Genomic DNA, 20,037 nt, shown 5'->3' on the forward strand with positions numbered 1-20,037 from the left:
GGGGGGACTTGGGGCACTCCAGGGTGTTGGGGTCCCTCTGGGGTTCTGGGGTACCCCAGGGTGTTTGGGTTCCTCAGAGGGTCCAGGGCAGGTTTTTGGGGTCCCTCTGGGAGTTGGGGGCACCCCAGGGTGCCGGGGTCCTCTGGGGTCTGGGAAATCCCCAGGGTGTTGGGGTCCTCCTGGGGCACCCCAAGGTGTTGGGGTCTGTCTGGGGGCACCCCGAGGTGTTGGGGTCCTCCTGGGGCACCCCAGGGAATTGGGGTCCCTTTGGGGGCCTGGGGACACCCCAGGGTCTGGGACCCACTCGGGCTGTTGGAGTCAGCCGGGGGCTGTGGGGCCACCGGGGTGCGGGGCCACCCCATGGTACGGGGCACCCTGGGGGTCTGGGGTCACCCTGGGGTCTGGGGTCACCCTGGGGGTTTGGGGTCACCCTGGGGTCTGGGGCCACCCCATGGTACGGGGCACCCTGGGGGTCTGGGGTCACCCTGGGGTCTGGGGTCACCCTGGGGGTTTGGGGTCACCCTGGGGTCTGGGGTCACCCTGGGGGTGCAGGGTCACCCTGGGGGCGCAGGGTCACCCTGGGGTCTGGGGTCACTCTGGGGGTCTGGGGTCACCCTGGGGTCTGGGGTCACCCTGGGGGTCTGGGGTCACTCCGGGTGTTGGGGTCACCCTGGGGGTCTGGGGTCACCCTGGGGGTCTGGGGTCACTCCGGGTGTTGGGGTCACCCTGGGGGTCTGGGGTCACCCTGGGGGCGCAGGGTCACCCTGGGGGTTTGGGGTCACTCCGGGTGTCGGGGTCACCCCATGGCCCTGGGGGACACTGGGGGGGTCTGGCCTTCCGGGGGGGGGGGGTGGTGTAGCCCTGGGATCCCCCCAGCTCATTGGAGGAGGGGAAGGGGATCCCTTCTGCTCTGATTGGCTGCAGCCCCCAGCCAGCAGGATTCCCCGTGTTCTGATTGGTTGCCACTAGAAAGACATCCCTGAGCTCTGATTGGTGGCAACCCTCAGCCAGCAGGATTCTCTCTGTTCCAATTGGCCGGGGCCCAACAAAAGGGATTCCCTGCACTCTGATTGGCCAGGGCCAAACAAAAGCAATTCCCTGTGATCTGATTGGCTGTGGTCAAAAAGGGATTCCCTGCAAAATGATTGGCCAGGGCCAAACAAAAAGGGATTCCCCGCGTCCTGATTGGCTGAGGCTGAACCCCGCTCCCGCAGGGCAGCCGGGGGGGGGGCCATGCACGGCCCGGGGGGGCGAACGGGGGGGTGAGGGGGGGTCCCAGGGTGGGGGGGTCCCGGGGGGGGGGGTCCCAGGGTCCCAGGGTGGGGGTCCCAGTGCTCAGCCCCCCCCCCCGGCTCTGCTCCAGGCCTTCAGCTGTGTCGACCAGAACCAGGACGGGACCATCCCCGAGGGGACCTGGAGGACGCCGACTCGCAGCTGGGTCGGCAGGCGCCGCGTGGGGACAGGACGGGGACAGCTGCGGCACCGAGTCGGGGTGGTGACAGCGCCGGGGGACAGCGCTGAGCGTGGGCCGGTGGCGGTGCCGAGCATGGGGCAGCGGTGATGCCGACGGCGGGGACGGCGATGCGTGGGACAGCGACGGTGCCAAGGGTGGGGGCAGCGACGGTGCCTGTGGCGGTGACGGTGCCCAGCGGGTGACAGTGACGGTGCCCAGCCCGGGGCAGCGACAGCCGGGGGCCACCCGGGTGTGCCGAGGGAACCGCTCCGTCTCCTGAGGGAGCTGCGGTGGCACCGCCGCCCTGCCGGGGCCAGGCTGTGCCCTGTGCCCGGTGTCACGCAGCCCCGTCACCGTGTGTCCCCCCAGGGAAGATGACCATGAGCGAGGCAGAGCTGGAGGAGATGCCCCCGACACCCCCGGCGCCCCCAGGGGTCACCCCCAAACCCCCCCTAACACCCCCCAGGCACCGACCCCGAGGAGCCCGTCCTCAGCACCTCCAGGCTCTTCCACCCCGCTGGCACCGGCACCGTGAACAAGGATGAGTGGGGGGGCAGGGGGGACCCCTCGGGGGGCGGTGGGGACCCCTCAGGGCACCTGGCCAGGCGTTGTGTCCCCCAGGATGGGGACGGGAGCAGACTCCGGGCCCGGCCGGTCCCTCTTCCCGCAGGTTTAAGCGGCTCCTCCTGACCCAGGCGGGTGAATTCTCCCCCGAGGAGGTGAGGCGGCTCTCCCGGCCGTCACCGTCACCGTGCCCCTGCCCACGCCGTCCCCTCGCGTGTCCCTGCAGGAGGGGGGGACAACCGGACCCTCAGGGGGACGTGGGTGCCCAGGACGTCTGGCTCTGCCTGGCCACGGGGAGACGTGGGGAGGGGGGCACAGCCCCCACGTGTCCCCCAGAGACCCTGTCCCCAAGGTCCCCAAGTGCCCGGCCCCATCCCTGAGACCCCGCGTGCCCCACAGGGACCCCATCCCCAAGGCCCCCGCGTGTCCCCCATAGACCCCGTCCCCGCGGTCCGGCGTGGCACCTCGCAGGGACCCGTCCCAGCCCCTGGGTGCGTGTCCCCACGCAGCTGGAGCGGACGTTCACGGTGACGCCCACCGACGTCTCGGGGAACATCGACTACAAATCCCGGTGCTGCGCCATCACCCGCGGGGACGGGAAGGAGGACTGAGGGGACAGCGGGTCCCCTGCCGCGCGCTCCAGCCAAATACACCCCCACAGGAGGGGACCTTGCCCGTCCGTCGGTCCGCAGCGGCCCTGGGGAGGGAGGCGGCTCCATCCAGCCTGGGCTTCGCACCCCCGCGCAGCTCCCTGGAGCTGGCACGTCCCCAACACGAGGGACAGCCCCCCCCAGAGACACGGGGGCCTGAGGCGAGATGCTTTATTGCGCGGGGAGGGGGCTGGGGGCCGGGCTGGCAGGTGGGGCTGGGGGGGGGTTCGGGGTTCCGGGGGCGGCACTCGGGGCCGGCCGTGGTGCTGAGCGCTGTGGAGACAAGGAAGGAGCGGTGGGTCGGGGGCCACCGTCACCCCATCACCCCAACTCGGGTGCCAGCGAAAGCGTCTCTTCCAACCTCCCCCCCTCTCCAGGCTGCAGTTTGGGGTCTCACCCCCACCCACAGCTGCAGGGATGTTCCCTCCTGGGGGCACAGGACCCCCAAGTGCCCTCCCACTCCTGGGGCAGACGTGGAGTGCGGGACGCGGGGTGCAAAATGTGGGGTGGGGGTGCAGAACACAGGGAAGAGGGTGCAGGACGCAGGGCGCGGGGTGCAGGATGTGGGGTGGGGGGTGCAGGACATGGGGCGCGGGGTGCAGGACACGGGACATGGGGTGCAGGATGCGGGGCGGGGCGCAGGACGCGGGGTGCGGGGTGCAGGATGCAGGGGTGCGGGGTGCAGGATGCGGGGTGCGGGGTGCAGGATGCGGGTGCTGACCAGACTCAGGCCTTGCAGAAGCCGATGGTGGCGCAGATGTCCCGGGGCTGGTCGCGGTTCTGCAGCGCCTCGCTGATCTGGTCCCGGTACTTAGCCAGCAGCTGCTTGCAGACGCGGCCCAGCATCTTCCCCAGGGCCCGGCAGGCCTTGCCCAGCGCCGCGTCCACCGCCGCCTGCCAGGACCGGCCCGCGTCAGCGGGGCCGCGTGTGGGGTGCCGACCCCCGCCCCGCTCCCCCGAGCCCCCCCAGCCGCCCCCTCACCTCGTCGGGGTCGTCGCCCGCCATCGCCTGGATCTTCTTCAGGATCTTGGTGCACAGGCCGCACTTAATCCCCTTGCCCGGCGCCTCCGCGTCGCCTTCGGCCGCGTCCTGCTGCGGGGGGAACGACGCAGACCCTCAGGGCTGTGCCGGGGTCCCCCGATGCGAGCAGGGGGGGGCTGCCCCACGGCTGGTGTTGAGGCCGTGGGGCAGCGGGGCTGGTGCTCACCGCGGCCAGGCTGTCCCAGAGGTCGTGGCAGTACTGCTCCCTGCGGCACTCCACCGCCGTCGCCACGTCCTGGCACCAGGACGCGGGGCCGCCCTGGCAGGGCTCGGGGACCGCGGCCCACGCCGCTGAGCGGGGACGGTGAGCGCGGGGACGGTGAGCGCGGGGACGGTGAGCGCCTGCCCGTCACCGAGGTCCCCGTGTGCCCCAGGGGTGCCCAGACGCCCTCCCCACTGCCCCGGGTGCTCGACCCTGCTCAGCCCCCGTCCCTGCCGTCCCTCCTGCCTGTCCCCGTGTCCTCCCGTCCCCACCATCCCCCTGTCCCCACGCGTCCCCTGTCCCTGCCGCCCCCAGCTGCCTGTCCCCACGAGGACCCCCTCCCCGCCATCGCCCGGTCCCCACACAGACCCCGTCCCCAAGCAGGCTGCCACCCCGGCTGCCGTCCCCGCTGTCCCCTCCACCCTGGGGTCCCGTCCCCCCACCGCTGCGGGACGCGAGGGACCCCCGTTACCCCTCACGGCCACCAGCACCAAGAGGAAGGCGGCAGCCATGGCGAGCCCGCTCGGGAGGGTGACAGCGGGTGACGGCGGGCGCGTCCCACCCTGACGGCTTTTATAGCCCGGTGCGCGGGCTGCGGGGACGGCCGCGCCACTCAGCGCCTCCGAAACCCCAACACCCCTTAAAATGGAGCGGCGCCGTCCCGCCAGCCCCCTTCCGCCCTCGCACCTCCGCCCTCCGCCCCCGCGGCAGGAAGGGGAGCCGGGGGGGGGGGCGGCGGCCCGGGCCCCAGGAACCCCCCCGAGCCCCCGGGGTGCTGCCGGAGGCCCCGAGCCCTCGGCCCGGCCGGGCCCTGTGCGGGGGCACCGTGAGGGGGGCGCGGGGCCGGGCGCTCCCGGGCTGCGGGGGGTGCCGGTGCCGCCTCCATCCCCTCCCGGGCTCCGGGGGGTGCCGGTGCCGCCTCCATCCCCTCCCGGGGGTGCCGCTCGGTCCCGCTGGGCCCCGGTTCCCGCCGTGGCCGTGGCCGTGCTCCCCCCTCCCCCCCCCTCGCCGTTTCCACGGCAACGGCCTCGCCGCCATCCGCGGTTGCCATGGCGACCCGCCGCCTTGTACGCCACTTCCGTTCCGCGGCCACGCGACTTCCGGGCTTTGCGGCGTTCGCGCCTTTTCCCGCCCCCTCCCCATGGCGGCTCCGCGGTACGGGCCTGCGACCCCCCCGCGACCTCTGACCTCTGACCCCGTACGTGACCCGCGGCCTTGGGGGGGGGCCCGGTTCGGGGAGGCCCTGGTACCCGGGGGGGGGGGGTTGGGGAGGGGGGGGTGTCCTCGGGGGGTCCCGCTGCCCCGGCGGGGTCTTTATGCCAGGGGGGTGTTCGGGGGGGCTGGGGGTGTCTGGGGGGGGTGGTGTCGGGGGGGGGGGCTGGGGGTGTCCGAGGGGGGCTGGTGCCGGGGGGGGGCTGGGGGTGTCCGAGGGGGGCTGGTGCCGGGGGGGGCTGGGGGTGTCTGGGGGGATGGGGTGCCGGGGGGGGCTGGGGGTGTCCGAGGGGGGCTGGTGCCGGGGGGGGCTGGGGGGGGTGTGTTCAGGGGGTGCCCGTGGGGCTGTGCAGGGCACTTGGTGCCAGGGTGGGTTTGTGGGGGGCCCCGGGGGGGGCCATGGCCAGGGTGTATTCTTGGGGGGCGGGGGGGGGCCCTTCAGGTGTCCTGCTGCCGGGGTGTGATTTCGGGGGGGGTCCTGGGATTTTCCTGGCACCAGGATGAGTTTGGGGTGCCCTGGTGTGGGAGCGGATGCCGGAGGGGTGCGGTGTTCAGGGGGGGCAGGTTAGACCTTGGCCTGGTTTGTGTTTGGGGGGCGAGGGCGTCAGTTTGGGGGTGGGGGCCGCCTCCTGGGAGGGATTTGCGGCATCTTGGGGTGACGCTGATGGCCGGGGTGCGCCCGGCTTGGGGCTGTGCCGCCGACCGCCCTTGATTTACCGGGATCCTTAATTTACCCGTTTGCTTTCCAGACCCGCCGTTAAATCCCTCCCGTGTCCGGCCCGGCGCCCGCCATGTTTTCGGAGCAGGCGGCCCCCACGGCGCAGGGTTTGCTGGCCCCCCCCTCCGCCGAGGCCTCCACCTTCGCCAGGGTGCCGGTTTCGGCGTATGCCGACCGCTCTCAGCCCTTCCGGCTGGGCGAGCGCAGCTTCAGCCGCCAGTACGCTCACATCTACGCCGCGCGCCTCATCGAGATGCGGCACATCCTGGAGGAGCGGGCGCGACAGAAGTGGGGTGAGTGGGATTGGGGGAGCGACCCCCCCTCTTTGGGGAAGGAAGGCGAAGCTGCGCGGCCAGCGGGGCGCCGGCTGGGAGCTCTTCGGTGATGTCTCGGTGCGTGTTGGCCGTCGGTACACGTTAAAGGGCTGAATAACCCACGGGTGGTGTTTTGGGGATGGTTCCTCTGCTGAACGGCGTCTGACCCAGCCAGGAACGTCCCTTCAACATTTCTAAAACCACCTTGAAACGTCAGCTCTGCACAGAAAACCTTTTTTCTTGCTCACCAGTCCAGGTCAAAGCTTCCGCTCGCTGTCGGCAGCACGAGTGAAGCGCGAGGTTTGTCGGGGCGAGGGGCGGGCGCGCGCCCCGGCCAGGAAGCGGGGTGTGGGAGAGGCGACGCTTGCGCCGAGGCGGGGGGGGGCCGTTTCCTCACCCGGCGGGGCCGCGTTAGCGGGTGGGATCCTCACGCTAGAGAGTTTCCATCCAAAGGCGTAACGGCGGCGGTGGGTGAAGCAACCGCCTCGCCGCTGCCAGAGCGCGGTGGCTGAGCTTCCTGGCAGGCCTCGGCGCGGCGCATGGCTCCCCGAGTGTGGTAAAAGCCTGTTATCGGATTTCACCCTCTCGGCCAGCCAAGCTTTCGTCTTTGCCCTTCTATGGAGGTTTTTCGGGCCGATCGCTTGTTTTTCTTTTTCTCCTTGGCCGCGTGGGCTGCGTGGAGCCGAGGGGAAGCAAAGCCTGCGCCGGGCTGTGCCGGTTCTACAGCGGATGTCATTCCTTGGCCGGCCACCCTGCACCGTGACCCTGGGTTTTGCCAAGGGTGACGGGAACCAACGGTTTTGTAAAGCTCCGCTTCTCCGAGTCATGCGATGGGACGAGATTTCTGGGGTTTGTCTCACAGCGAGAAGCGCCTGCAGGCAAAATCTGGAGAAAGCAGCTCCCCCCCCCTCCCCCTAAACACACAGGTCTGGGGGGTTAGAGCCAAGAATAAGAAGCTAAAACTGGATTGTTTTTTCTGACTCCGAGCGTTGCATTCCTGGGACTGCTGAACCCGTGTTGCCAGCTCCGCTGAGCCCGGGGTGCCTGTGATCGCAGCGGGGTGCTTTCCACCGGACGGGAGTCACGTTCAGCGGGCGCGTGATCGGCAAAGGGAGAGTTTGGGGAGGCGAAAACATCACCCCACCGCCCGCGGCCAGAAAGGACGCGCTGACGGAGGAGCTGGCGTGGCAGCGGGTTTTGGCAGTGTTGTTCTGGGAGAGGAGCCCGGCAGCTCTCGCAGCGCCAGCGCAGCCCCGCAGCCAGTCCTCCTCCTTCCAGGGCTTGAGGCCCGGGGATGGATGGGCTTCACGGGTCGATTTAAAGAGAGGGAAATAAGAGTGGTACAGACACGTAAAAGATGGGGCTGAAGCATCTCTGGGTCCTCGTGGGTGAGGTGAGAAATCTTGGGCTCAGCTTGTGGTGAGGGAGATGCATTTTTCACTGTCTGCAAATGTTCCCCAGCCACAAAGCCGATGAAGCGCTGGAGCTGCAATGCTCTTTGCACCTCCTGAGGCGCGCGTTGGTTCCCCCGGCCCGTATCTCCCTGCGGATCCCTGGCTAAAGCCCGGCGACCTGTTTGTGCCTTTCAGGCGGAGGAAACCCTGCCGCTCCCCAGCAGCCTGTCGGGATCTTCCCGAATGCCCGGCTGCGATGGGGATCCTGGCTTCCAGCGGGGATCCTGGGCAGAGGATCTGGCCCCGGCAGAGGTCAGACGATCTCTCCTGCCTGTCAAACCCGAGTGGGACGTTCAGGTCGTCTCCTGGGTGGGGAGCTGGAACGCCAGCCCCTTGTGCCCAAGGGCCAGAGCACCCAGAGCTGTGCGCCCTCCCTTCCCGGGCAGAGCTGAGCCCCTGAGCCCAGGGGGAGCTCTGCACACCGGGCTGGGTGGCGGCTGGGAGCTGCGGGTCCCCCAGACCCCGGCATGACCCAGCTTTGCCCCCCCTCAACGCAGAGGAAATGCCTGCAGGCAGCGCTGCCTCTCTGGTACGCTCCGTTGGCCCCATCTGGCCTACACATGTGAATTCGGCTCCGTGCCTCGAGGAAAAGCGAGAGGCTTTGCAGCATTCCCCCGCCGCCTTTCGCTGGCCTCGACGTTCAGGCCCTTTCAGCCGGTCCTGGCCAGCCTTGAGTCTTGCCTGCCCTTGCAGCCGTCCCCGAGGCCGGCTGAGCCCCGTTTCTCTCTGCAGGGAACAACGTGGTGCTGAGGAAGCTCTGTGAGCTGCGGGCGGGCGAGAAGTGCTGTGTGGTGGGGACGCTCTTCAAAGCGATGCAGCTGCAGCCCTCCATCCTGCAGGAGATCAGCGAGGAGGTAACGGCGGGGACGTTCCCTCCCGTGGGCCCCCTCTCCTCCTCCTCCGCACGGGTGACGTGCCAACACACATCGGGACCTCGGCCGGCTTCCCATCGCTTCCCTCGCACTCGCAAGCGGGAACTGCCAGGGCTGTGGCCTGGGGAGCCAGCCTAGAATCTTCTCTGTGCCTACCCCGTCCCTAGATGCCACTGCTCTTGATGCCAGCCCCTTCTGCCAGCGTGCACCTTGCATGTGCCTGCTCGGCGTTGCTTTTCCTGCCCTTGGAGGGTTTGGATCCGGCGGGGTTGGCAGAGCAAACCCACTTTCCCTGCTGCAGGGGAGGAGGATGAGGGGGGCATCCAGGGAAGCTCTGTCATCCCCACGCGGTGCTGGGGGCCCGTCTGCTCCCAGCCGGCTCGCGGGGAGCACGTTGGGAAGTTTGGAGCCTGCTCGTCACGGCATGAGGTTAGCGCCGTGCCTGCCGGGCAGGGTTCAAAGGGAGCCGAGCGCTTGCCCGGCCGGTGATTGCAAACACGTTTCCCGAGGTGAGCCAGAGCGCCGTCTCCCGCCGCCTGGCTGAGCCGCTTCCCCCTTGGCCAGGGAGCCGTGCTCGTGTTCGCTTCGCCGGGGCGCTGCAGGGAAGCGTTAAGCAAAACCAGCTTATCCGGGTGGCGTGCAGCTGGCGAGCAGCGCCGAGAGCTGCCGGGGCCTCCAAAGCGGCAGCGGGGGCGTTGGCCGGGCCGGCGGTGGGGGGCCGCGGCGGCGGCTCTTGTGAGTCACGCGCCCGCGCTCTGGTTTCCACGAGCGGGGTTTGGCTGGGGGAGGGGAAGGGCCGTTTGAGGCAGCTCGGCCTCGCCGAGGCCGTCAGAGCCTGCCCTGTGCCCCCCCAGCACAACCTGGTGCCTCAGCCGCCCCTGCCCAAGTACATCCACCCCTCCGACGAGCTGATCCTGGAGGACGAGCTGCAGCGGATCAAGCTGGAAGGAGCCGTCGATGTGCAGAGGCTGGTGACAGGTAGGGGACGACGGCTCATCGGCGGGAGCCGCCTCACGGGCCGTGGCCGGGGGCTGACCGCCGCTGTCTGCCGTAGGGACCGTCTTTGCCGTGTACGGCTCCGAGCAGGATGACGGCAAGTTCCTGGTGGAGGATCACTGCTTTGCCAACCTGCCCCAGCCGCTGCCCTGGAAAGGCCCCAGCTCGGACCGGTGAGTCTCCGCGGTGACGGGAGCGGGGCCGGCACCGTGTCCCCTGCCATAATCCCCGAGCCCTGGTCACCATGTGCCCGTCGGAGCGGGCGCCTCGTGCCGAAAGAGATCGTGCGGACGGGGGGCACACCCGGCTCTCTGGAACCCCTTGGTGTGGGCAGCGCTGGCATTGCCGCGCAGGCAGGGGTTGGCGCAGGCAGGGAGCGCGGCGCGCTGCCCGAGCCTCTCCGCCTAGGTTCGTCCTGCTGGTGTCGGGGCTGGGGCTGGGCAGCGGGAGCGGCGAGTCCCTGCTGAGCACGCAGCTGCTGGTGGACGTGGTGACGGGGCAGCTGGGCGCCGAGGGCGAGCAGAGCTGTGCCGCGCAGATCTCCCGCGTCATCCTGGCGGGGAACCTGCTGAGCCAGAACACGCAGAGCCGGGACACCATCAACAAGGTACGGCGGGGAAGGGGTCTTCAGCCTTGGCCGTGCTCTTCGGGGCCCGGGCTGGCACAGGGAGTCCCGTGGAAGCAGGGAAGGAGGAATGGGAGAGGGTGTGGACTGGTTCCCTCACTGTCTCCCCGCTGACCCAGGCCAAGTACTTGACCAAGAAGACCCAGGCAGCGAGCGTGGAGGCCGTGAAGATGCTGGATGAGATCCTGCTGCAGCTTTGTGTGAGTGCTTGGAGCAGGGTGGGGTTGGCCAGGGACCTTCTGCGGAAGGCAACAGTCTGCCAGCGGCCCGGGGGTGCGGGGTGACAGACGCCCCTTCCCCAGCCCCCCTTTGAGCACTGTGTACGGCGCCGCACGGGAACGCTGCGAGAGGGGAGGCAGCCCACAGCCCGGCTTCGGATCCTTCTCCTGGCACCTGGTCGCTGCGGTGAAGCCGAGCAGGGCTTCCTGCGGGGAAGTGGCAGGAGCCAAATCGGGGAGCGAGGCAGAGCCGGCAGCAAGCTCCAGCCGGGGCCTTGCTCTGAGCCCCTTTGAAGGGAGGTGCTTTGGCCATCCCCGGCAATCCCCGCTCTGCCCGCAGACCTCCGTGCCCGTGGACGTGATGCCTGGTGAGTTTGACCCTACCAACTATACGCTGCCCCAGCAGCCGCTGCATCACTGCATGCTGCCCCTCGCCAGCGCCTACTCCACGCTCCGGCTGGTCACCAACCCCTACCAGGCCGACGTGGATGGAATCAGGTAAAAAATCCTGGTGTGGCAAACTGCTGCCGGCGTGGGATCGTGGGGCGAGTCACAACACGTACAGCGATCCGAATCTCTCCTTCCTTCCCCCAAAATGTTGCAGGTTTTTGGGAACGTCGGGGCAGAATGTTAGCGACATCTTCAAATACAGCAGCATGGACGACTACCTGGAGATCCTGGAGTGGACGCTGCTGGCGGGACACATCAGCCCCACAGCCCCGGACACCCTGGGTAAGGCGAGGGCTGGGGGGCTGCCGAGGCTGGGGGACGATGCCCTCGAAGGGGTGCAGGTTCCCTGACTAATTTCCATCCCTCCCAGGCTGCTACCCCTTTTACAAATCGGACCCTTTCATCCTCACCGACTGCCCTCACGTCTACTTCTGCGGCAACGCTCCCCGCTTCCAGTCCAAGGTGCTCAAAGGTGAGCCCCACAGCCTGCCGGCCCCCCCAGTCCTCGCTCGGGGCTGGGACCCCACGCCAGGGTGCCGACCGGGGACTCATCTGCCTGACGCCCGCCTGTCTTTGCAGGGGAGGACGGGCAGCAGGTCCTGCTGGTGACGGTGCCCGACTTCAGCGCCACGCAGACCGCCTGTCTCGTCAACCTGCGGAACCTCAGCTGCCAGCCCATCAGCTTCTCCGGCTTCGGGGCCGAGGACGATGACGGGGACATGGAGGTCGGGCACTGACTGAGCAGGCAGGGCACGAACTCGATAAACCTCCGGCCCCTTGGAGGGTCCCAGTGCCCACCGCCTTTGCGTCATCCCCCTCTGCCCTCCCGGGAGGGCTGGCGTGGAGCTGCCGGGCCATGGGAGAGAGAAGAGATGCTCGTACCAATATAACTTGATTTATTTGTGTAACAAAAAAAAAAAACCTGTGTGGAGGTGACAGGGGCTGCGCCTGCCTCCGTACGGGCCCTGCCCTGGAGAGCGGGACCACCCCTGCCAACCCCCCTGTGCCGGGAGACGGGGATGGGGCGAGGGCTGGGTCCTGCTTCGCCCCCTCCCTTGCCGGGCAAGGGCTGACACTGCCCAGCCCCGAGGGACGAGGCAGCGAGTGCTTTCCTGCCTGGCTCTGGAGCCCGGCGAGGGGGACGGGGGACGCTCCGCAGCCACCCAGCCTTCGGGGCGAGCAGCGGCACGGCGTGCCCTGCAGTCCTAGGAAGCAGCGCGGGTGAGGAGCTGGAGCCCACCCGGAGCGGGCTGCCTGGGGCTCGAGGAAGCCTTCAGAAGCAGATGTCAGAGCCCGCGGCAGGTGAAACCAAACCAGCCGCGAGCGTCTGGCCTTGGTTCAAGGCAGGAGCAAGGGGATGAGCATCTCCTAGTCACCAAAGTTCACGGTGTAGGTCTCGGCCGTGGTGAAGGGCTGCGCTGTCCCCGTGCCCAGCTCCCAGGCCTCCGTCTCTGTCACCAGCTCGGTCACCACCTCCGTTTCGGTCTCCGTCTCCGTCTCCCAGGTGCCGGCTGTGGGTGGCTCTTGGCTCCAGGGTGCGTAAGCAGTGCTGCTGAAGGGGAAGGGCAGGGCCGTGGTGGGCGGCGGGGCCGTGGGGCCGCTGGCGGCCGTGGTGGCGTTGAGACGCCGCAGCCTCATCTGCTGCCGGAGCCGCATGCGGTGCCGGAGGCGCATACGCAGGCGCATGCGTTCGCGGGGCGTCATGGGGCGGCCGGGCACGATGCGGCGGATGGGCCGGTTCCCGTTCATGGCCATGATCTCCCGAATGCGTTTCCAGTTGGAACGCGACAGGACGAAGTTGCACTGGGTGGCCCCGATGTCATAGAAAACGCTGCAGGTCTTGACGCTGGGGTTGTAGCCCTCGGCCCGAGCCGAGACGCGGTACTCGCCCGGGTTCAGGATGCGCCAGTAGTCCCCGCCGCTGGCTGTGGAGCGAGGGGAGGCAGCGGGGTGTGGAGGAGGCAGCACGGTGCCGCCGGCACCCTGCCTGTCACCCCACACTGCGCCCTACCTGTCTTGATGTTGTGGTTGATGCCCCCCACGATGATGGTGGCGTTGGCGATGGGTTCTCCTTGCTGGTCCGTCACCAAGCCCTTGATGCCCCGATGGACCTATGCGAGGAAAGGGGACGAGAGGAGCGGCGTGGGGCAGGCAGGGCGGCTGCCGGCACCCTGCCCGGCGTGTGCGAGCACCTACCTGCTCCATGAAGGTGAGCAGCGACTCCTTGTTGTTCTCCCACTCCTGCTGCAGCTCGCTCTCGTGGGGGAACTTGTCGCAGCCCAGGTAGATGGAGAGCTCCAGGCAGTTGGTGTGCAGGTAGCTGAAGTCGTTCATGCCTGTAAAACAAAAAACCAAGTGCCCACCCAGCCGCTCACTCGCACCGTCACGTGGAGGGAGCGTGGGGCAGGCAAGCCGACGCCGTACGGCGTGGCGCCCACTTACTGCCGGCCCGGGGGTGCCATTTGGCCCCCTGCACGATGCCCATGGCGTTGGTCATGTCCTGCGTGTGGCAGCCCCCACGGAAGGTCTCGGTCATGGTGAGGTGGGCCGAGGCGTAGGAGATGGCGAGCCAGCGGAAGATGGCGTGGTCGGGCGTCTCCTCCAGCTCGGGGTGATCGTCCTCGTAGTCGTCTGGTGGGCGAGGGGCGGCCGCCGGCGTCTCACTGACGGGACGGGCCGTGTCGAAGGGGTAGGACACCAGCTTCTCCCCGCCCTGCAGGTTGGCTCCCAGCACGAAGGGGTTCTTGTCCATCCACGCCATGACGGCTCGCGTCTCCACCGCCACCTGCCGAGGTGGGCGCAGAGGCGTGAGATACCCCCTCCTCATCACCGCCCCGCCGCCGTGCCCCGTGCTGTGGCTCACCGTGGCCTCCTCGGCCAGGTAGTGCTCTGGGATGGGGATGTGGTGGTTGGCGAACTTGTGGGGCACCAGCTTCCTCTCCTCGGCCGCCCACAGCGCCGAAGCCAAGTCGGGGAAGTTCTCAAAGAGGTCGTAGCCCTCCTCCGTCCAGTGGCCCAGCGCCCAGTTGCCCAGCTCAGAGCCCTGCGGGCAGCCCGGGGCAGCCGTGAGCCCTGGGGCTGCATCCCGCCGTCCCCTCCCGCTGTCCCATCACCGCCCCGCCGTCCCCTCCCGCTGTCCCCTTACCGCCTCGCGGGCCAGCTCGTAGCCGTCGGGGTTGAGGGATGGCACGAGGTGGATGCGGGTTTCGGTCACCAGGCTCCGCACGCGGGGGTTGCCGTCGTGGTACTCCTTGCACAGGAACTGCATGAGCAGGAGCAGCAGCTCCCGGCCCAGCACCTCGTTCCCATGCAGCCCTGCCGTGTACCGGAACTCAGGCTCGCCTGCGGGCAGGGTACGGGCAGGGTCAGCGTGCTACCCGCACCCCTGCCTGCGCCAGGGGATCGTGGCCGGGCCCCCCCCACGCCCCCTTCTCACCCGTCTCGTGCTCGCCCGGGTTGTCGGAGATCTCCATGGCGTAGATCTTCAGCCCCCGCGAGCTCTTGCCGATGTTGTAGATGCGGGTGATGGTGGGACACTCCTCGTTCACCACCTTCATCAGCTGCGGGCATGGGGGGGGAGAGGGTGAAGGGGGGGCAGCGCTCAGGGGGCCGAGCCCACCCCCACGGAGGTGCCCACCCCCACGGAGGTGCTCACCTGCCTCATGTCCTTGTAGGTGTGGTGGCGGAAGTCCAGGTTGTCGGTGGAGGTCACCTCATTCTGCTGGGCGTAGTAGCTGCTGATGGCTGCGGAGGGCACAAAGACACGGTGGGGAGGGGGGCAGGGAGCTGTACCCCCCCCCATAGCCCCCCCATAACCCCCCCAGCCTCTGCTTTGGGGTGGCTCTTACTGGAGAGGGGGCAGCCCAGGACCTCGAGGCGCAGGCAGAGGCTCCCGTTCCATGTCTGGGGGTAGATGCGGATGTAACGGGCCACCATGGGCTCGGGGAACTCGGTCAGCACCGGCGTGTCCTTGTCCACGTTGCCATAAAACATCTGCCGAGGGGGAAGGAGATGTAGCCGATGGGGGGGGGGAGAGTCCCTATTGTCCCTGTCCCCCCCAACCAGCCCGTTTTGGGGTCCCGCACCATCTCCTCGTAGCCGTTGGTGTACATCACCCAGTTCTGGCTGTCGTTGCTGAAGCCCACGTAGAAGCTGGTGACAAAGTCCTCACTGCGGGAGGAAGTGGACAGGTTGGGGGGGGGGTGTCCCCGAGCCGCTCCCCCACCCCTATGTCCCCGATCCGTCCCCTCCCGCTCGCCCCCGGCCCCGTACTGGATCTGGGAGTCGCGGCCCTGGGTGATGACGCCCGTGAACTTGGTGGTGCGGCGGGTGTCCACCTCGATCCAGTGCGCCCGGCTGTCGTCCTCGGCACACCAAGCCCCGTCAAAGAAATCGTCCTCGTTGGTGCCCGCCTGGGGTGGGGACAGCGATGGGGACGTGGGTGGGGGGTGGTCCGCTGGCACAGGGGGTGGGCGCAGGGTGGGTGATCCTCACCTGCATGTTGAGGCGCCCGCGCTGGGCACCCAGCCCGTGGCGCAGCATGGAGGAGGCCAGGATCTGGTCGTCCTCGATGCGGTGGGACTCCAGGCCGATGGGGGGACATCCTGGGGACAGGGGGGTGGGGGGGGGGAAGGTGATGGGCATCCCCCCCAGCCAGCGAGGTGCCCGCTTCTCCCCCGGGAATGGGGACACTCACTTGTCTTCTCCTCCGGAGGGGCCCACTCGTCCTCGTCCGGCTCCCACTTCTTCCCCCCTGGTTTTTTGGGTTTTCCTGGAAAAGGGGTGCATGAGGGGGGGGAGCAGAGCCTGGGGTGACAGGGATGGGGGCGAGGGGACAGGAGGCTGGCACCCACCTTTGCGGTCCCGGCCCTTCTCCTCCGCCCAGGGGTCCTCCTCCTCCTCCTTGCTGCTGCCACCTTTCTTGGGCTTCCCTGGGGTGGGAGAGCGGCTGTTGGGGCTGTGCCACCCCCCCAAGGACGTGCCACCCACCCTGGGGACGTGCCACCCGCCCCGGGGATGTGCCACCCACCCCAGGGACATGCCACCCGCCCAGCACCCAGCCCCTGCCCGTCTCTCACAGGGTTTGAGCTTCTCCTCGTCCGTCTCCATCTCGTCCTCTTTGTCCGGGTGTTTCCTGGGCTTCGGCGGGGGGGGCAGCCCGTACGCCACTGGGGGTGCAAAGGGGGAGGGGGGCTGGGACACCCCTTTAGGGCCGGGGGAGGGCAGGGGTGGGTGCCGTCGGTCGGAGCCCAGCCGGGCGCGGGGGGGGGACACACCACTACCCGCGGGGCCAGGCAGAGCCACCCAGAGATGGGGGTCCTGGGGTGCCCCAGTCGTCCCCCCCCGGCCCCGGCTCGTCACTCACGGTCATCGTAGTCGGGTGGCTCGAAGCCCTCCTCGTAGTCCCCTTCAGTCACGGGGGGGGGCTGTGGGGGGGGCTGTGGGGGTGGCACCTCTGGCTTCGCTGGGGAGGGAGAAAGGGGCTGTGCTGGAGGAGGGGGGTGGGGGTACCCCCATGTCCCTGTGGGAACCCCCGTGCCCCTGTGGGGTCCCCACACCCCCACGGGATCCCCCGCACCCCCCATGCCTCTTCGGTGTCCCAGGCCCACCCAAAATGATGGCTACCCCAAAATGATGCTCCCCTGGGTCCCCGAGGCTGGGGACTGTGTGTGTGTGTGTCCCCCCCGAGCAGTGCCAGCCCCCCCTTGCCCCCCCGTCACCCCACTTACACGGCTCCTCGGGCTGGGGCCAGACTCTCTCGGGTTTCTTCCTGCTCGGGGGTTTGCGGGGTTTCTGCTGCCGCCGGATGTACTCGACTGGGGACAGAAAGAGGGGGTGGCACTGACTTTGGGGGTGTGAGGCAGGGGGGGGGCACCGGGTGGCACTGACTTTGGGGGTGTGAGGCGGGGGGGGGCACCCCCTCTCTCCCTCCCTGCAGAGCAGGGGACCCCAGCAGTCCCCCCCACCCGCGCCCCGGAACCGTACAGTCCTCGTAGTCCTCCCGCTCCAGCTGCTCGTTGTAGTCCAGCGTTGGTGGCTCCGGCTCCTCGGGGACCTCTGTGGGGAGGGGGTGTGTGGGGCAGGGGCACCGGCGGTGGCCCCGGGGTGCAGGGGGGTGGCCGCGGGGTGCAGGGGGGTGGCCCCGAGGTGCAGGGGGGTGGCCCAGGGGTGCAGGGGGGTGGTCCCAGGGTGCAGGGGGTGGCCCCGGGGTGCAGGGAGGTGGCCCAGGGGTGCAGGGGGGTGGTCCCAGGGTGCAGGGAGGTAGCCCTGGGGTGCAGGGGGTGGCCCAGGGGTGCAGGGGGTGGCCCCGGGGTGCAGGGAGGTGGCCCTGGGGTGCAGGGGGGTGGCCCCGAGGTGCAGGGGGGGTGGCCCCGGGGTGCAGGGGGGTGGTCCCAGGGTGCAGGGGGGTGGCCCCGGGGTGCAGGGGGGTGGTCCCAGGGTGCAGGGAGGTGGCCCCGGGGTGCAGGGAGGTGGCCCTGGGGTGCAGGGGGGTGGCCCCGAGGTGCAGGGGGGTGGCCCCGGGGTGCAGGGGGGTGGTCCCAGGGTGCAGGGAGGTGGCCCAGGGGTGCAGGGGGGTGGCCCTGGGGTGCAGGGGGGTGGTCCCAGGGGTGCAGGGGGTGGCCCCGGGGTGTGTGGGGGGGTGGCCCTGGTGACAGGGCACTCACCAGTCTCGGGGCGCCAGTCCTCCCGGCCCAGGTCCCAGGGCTCGCTCGGCGGCTCCTCCAGCTCCCCTGGGGACAGGGACACAGAGCGAGGGGCTGGCGGGGCCCCCCCCAGCCCGGCCTGCGGCACCCCCACCCCAAAAGAAAAATCCCTCTGGGGAAGAAGGCTGGGGGGGGGGTTGGGGGGGGGAATCCCAGTGGGGACCCCCACAGGGGACAAAGCCATGGGGTGCCACCAGGGAGCCGAGCGGGACGCAGGGTGACACTGTGGGGTGCCAAGACACCCCCACCCCAACCGGGCTGCTGGCGAGAGGGGGGGAGCCCCAAGACTCACCTCGGCCACCTCCATCCTCATCCTCCTCGTGGGGCGAAGGCTGCTCTGGGAACCGGGGTGTCCCCACGTCGTCCTCGCCCCGCGGGGGCTGCGGAGTGGCAAGGGGCTTCGGGGGGGTGGTTGGTGGCTCCGGTGGCTTCTTGCCAACGGGGGTTTTGGTGGCCTTGGGCGGCTTCTCCTTGGGCTTTTTGGAGCCTTTTGGGGGTTTTCCGGAGCCTTTTGGGGGCTTCTCCTTGGGCTTCTTGGGGGGCTTGTCCTTGCCCCTGTCCCTGTCCCTGTCCCTGTCCTTCTCCTTGTCCTTCTTGGAGCCCCGGGGTCTCTCCTTGGGCTTCTTGGTGGGTTTCGGAGGTTTTTCCTTCTTCCCCTTCTTGGGTTTCTCGGGCTCCGTCAGCCGCCCCGGGGAGCCTGGGGAGGGGGCGCAGCCGCCCCGCCGCGGGGTGAGGGGCGGCCAGGGCCGGGCTGGGGGGGTCCCCACCTCCCGCTACACCCCCGCCCCCCCCGCCGGTGCCCGGTACCGGGGCAGCCCCCACCCGCGGTGCCGGTGCCGCTCGCTCACCGGTGCCGGTGCCGGTGCCCGGGTCGGTGCCGAAGCCCAGGTCGGTGCCATCCCCGTCGCCGTCCCCGTCCTCCTCGCCGTCCCCGCGCTCCCCGGGGCCGAGGAAGCCGCGCAGAAACGCTTCGATCTCGGCGTCGGTGAGCGCGGGCGGCGCGGCGGGGCTCGGGGCGGCCCCGGGCGGCAGCAGCGGCAGCAGCGCGGCCGCCAGCAGGAGGCAGGAGCGGGGCGGCCCCGCCAGCACCATCGCCGCGTCCGCCGCACCGGCCCCGGCCCCGGCCCCGGCCCCGGCCCCGGCCAGCCCGGGCGGGCGGGTTGGGGGCGGGCGCAGGAGGCGGGGGCGGCACCGAGCTGCGGCGGCGCTGTGCGGGACCCGCTCGGCACCGGCACCGGGACCGGGGCTGGCACGGCACGGCACGGCACGGGAACGACACCGGCGCTGGCACTGCACGGAACCGGGACCGGCACTGCGCCGGCACGGAACCGGAACCGGGACCGGAACGGCACCGGCACCGGGACCGGGGCTGGCACGGCACGGCACGGCACGGGAACGACACCGGCGCTGGCACTGCACGGAACCGGGACCGGCACTGCACCGGCACGGAACCGGAACCGGGACCGGAACGGCACGGCACCGGCACAGCACCGGGACCGGGACTGGCACGGCACGGGAACGACACTGGCGCTGGCACTGCACCGGCACGGCACGGCACTGCACGGAACCGGGACCGGGACCGAGACTGGCACAGCACGGCACTGGCACCGGCACTGCACGGAACCAACACTGCATGGCACCGGCACTGGCACCGGCACCGGCACTGGCACTGCACCGGCACTGGCACTGCACCAGGACTGGCACTGCACCGGGACTGCACCGGCACTGGCACTGCACGGGAACGACACCGGCACTGGCACTGCACCAGGACTGGCACTGCACCGGGACTGCACCGGCACTGGCACTGCACGGGAACGACACCGGCACTGGCACTGCACCGGCACGGCACGGCACTGCACGGAACCGGGACCGGGACCAAGACCGGCACAGCACGGCACTGGCACCGGCACTGCACGGAACTGACACTGCATGGCACTGGCACTGGCACTGGCACCGGCACTGCACGGGACTGGCACTGCACCAGGACTGGCACTGCACTGGCACTGCACTGGCACCGGCACTGCACCGGCACTGGCACTGCACCGGGACTGCACCGGGACTGGCACTGCACTGGCACTGCACCAGGACTGCACCAGCACCGGCACTGCACCGGCACTGGCACTGCACCAGGACTGCACCAGGACTGCACCGGACTGGCACTGCACCAGCACTGGCACTGCACTGTGACTGCACCGGCACTGCACCGGCACTGGCACTGCACTGGCACTGCTTGGCACCCGCACTGCGTGGGGACCGGCACTGCGCCGGCGCTGGCACTGCACCAGCACCGTGCAACCCCATCGGCAGCGGCACCACGTGCGGTGCACCGGCCTGGCACCAACGCTGCACCGGCACGGGCGCTGGCACTGCGCCTGTGGCAGCCGCGCTGACACCGTGCACCGTGCGTGCACAGGCCGCACCCCCTTGCACACCCACCGCAGGTGTTGCACATACAGACACTGCGCTCTGCACACCAGCGCTGCGCCCGCACGTGGCCCAGGGTGCAGCCAGCCTGTGCTCACACACTGCAGCCCTGCACGGACACACAGACACTGCGTGTGCA

The 20,037-nt window shown here is 69.8% G+C and overlaps 3 protein-coding genes across 6 annotated transcripts; 1 reads left to right on the plus strand and 2 right to left on the minus strand.

Moving 5' to 3' along the window:
• Window positions 1-2,823: 2,823 nt before the first annotated feature.
• LOC142598339 (antimicrobial peptide NK-lysin-like) lies at window positions 2,824-4,771 on the minus strand. The gene is made up of 5 exons (XM_075736676.1): window positions 4,384-4,771; window positions 3,876-4,000; window positions 3,650-3,760; window positions 3,389-3,561; window positions 2,824-2,940 (listed from the first exon to the last, which is right to left on the minus strand). Exons 1-4 carry the CDS (start codon window positions 4,421-4,423, stop codon window positions 3,394-3,396), a joined length of 444 nt encoding a protein of 147 aa, XP_075592791.1. The 5' UTR covers window positions 4,424-4,771; the 3' UTR covers window positions 2,824-2,940; window positions 3,389-3,393.
• Window positions 4,772-4,996: 225 nt separating this feature from the next.
• POLD2 (DNA polymerase delta 2, accessory subunit) lies at window positions 4,997-11,660 on the plus strand. Its single transcript, XM_075736757.1, has 11 exons — window positions 4,997-5,109; window positions 5,873-6,134; window positions 8,342-8,463; window positions 9,336-9,459; window positions 9,536-9,650; window positions 9,886-10,084; window positions 10,222-10,302; window positions 10,661-10,818; window positions 10,925-11,052; window positions 11,141-11,242; window positions 11,350-11,660. Exons 2-11 carry the CDS (start codon window positions 5,915-5,917, stop codon window positions 11,505-11,507), a joined length of 1,407 nt encoding a protein of 468 aa, XP_075592872.1. The 5' UTR covers window positions 4,997-5,109; window positions 5,873-5,914; the 3' UTR covers window positions 11,508-11,660.
• AEBP1 (AE binding protein 1) lies at window positions 11,650-18,617 on the minus strand. 4 transcript variants are annotated; one of them, XM_075736754.1, is made up of 21 exons: window positions 18,323-18,617; window positions 17,767-18,171; window positions 17,436-17,501; window positions 16,756-16,827; window positions 16,500-16,586; window positions 16,136-16,234; window positions 15,849-15,974; window positions 15,624-15,701; window positions 15,467-15,523; window positions 15,265-15,374; window positions 15,043-15,182; window positions 14,856-14,940; window positions 14,619-14,763; window positions 14,426-14,514; window positions 14,207-14,330; window positions 13,916-14,112; window positions 13,634-13,813; window positions 13,213-13,555; window positions 12,967-13,106; window positions 12,782-12,881; window positions 11,650-12,695 (listed from the first exon to the last, which is right to left on the minus strand). In XM_075736754.1, exons 1-21 carry the CDS (start codon window positions 18,564-18,566, stop codon window positions 12,139-12,141), a joined length of 3,444 nt encoding a protein of 1,147 aa, XP_075592869.1. In that variant the 5' UTR covers window positions 18,567-18,617; the 3' UTR covers window positions 11,650-12,138. The 4 variants fall into 4 exon arrangements, with proteins under 4 accessions (XP_075592869.1, XP_075592871.1, XP_075592868.1 ...); XM_075736756.1 differs by having other exon boundaries at window positions 15,849-15,938; window positions 18,323-18,616; XM_075736753.1 differs by having other exon boundaries at window positions 15,467-15,541; window positions 18,323-18,616.
• Between the last annotated feature and the right edge of the window lie 1,420 nt (window positions 18,618-20,037).

This window comes from Balearica regulorum, chromosome 27, assembly GCF_011004875.1.
Source record: "Balearica regulorum gibbericeps isolate bBalReg1 chromosome 27, bBalReg1.pri, whole genome shotgun sequence".
In the NCBI taxonomy this organism is placed as follows: domain Eukaryota; kingdom Metazoa; phylum Chordata; class Aves; order Gruiformes; family Gruidae; genus Balearica; species Balearica regulorum.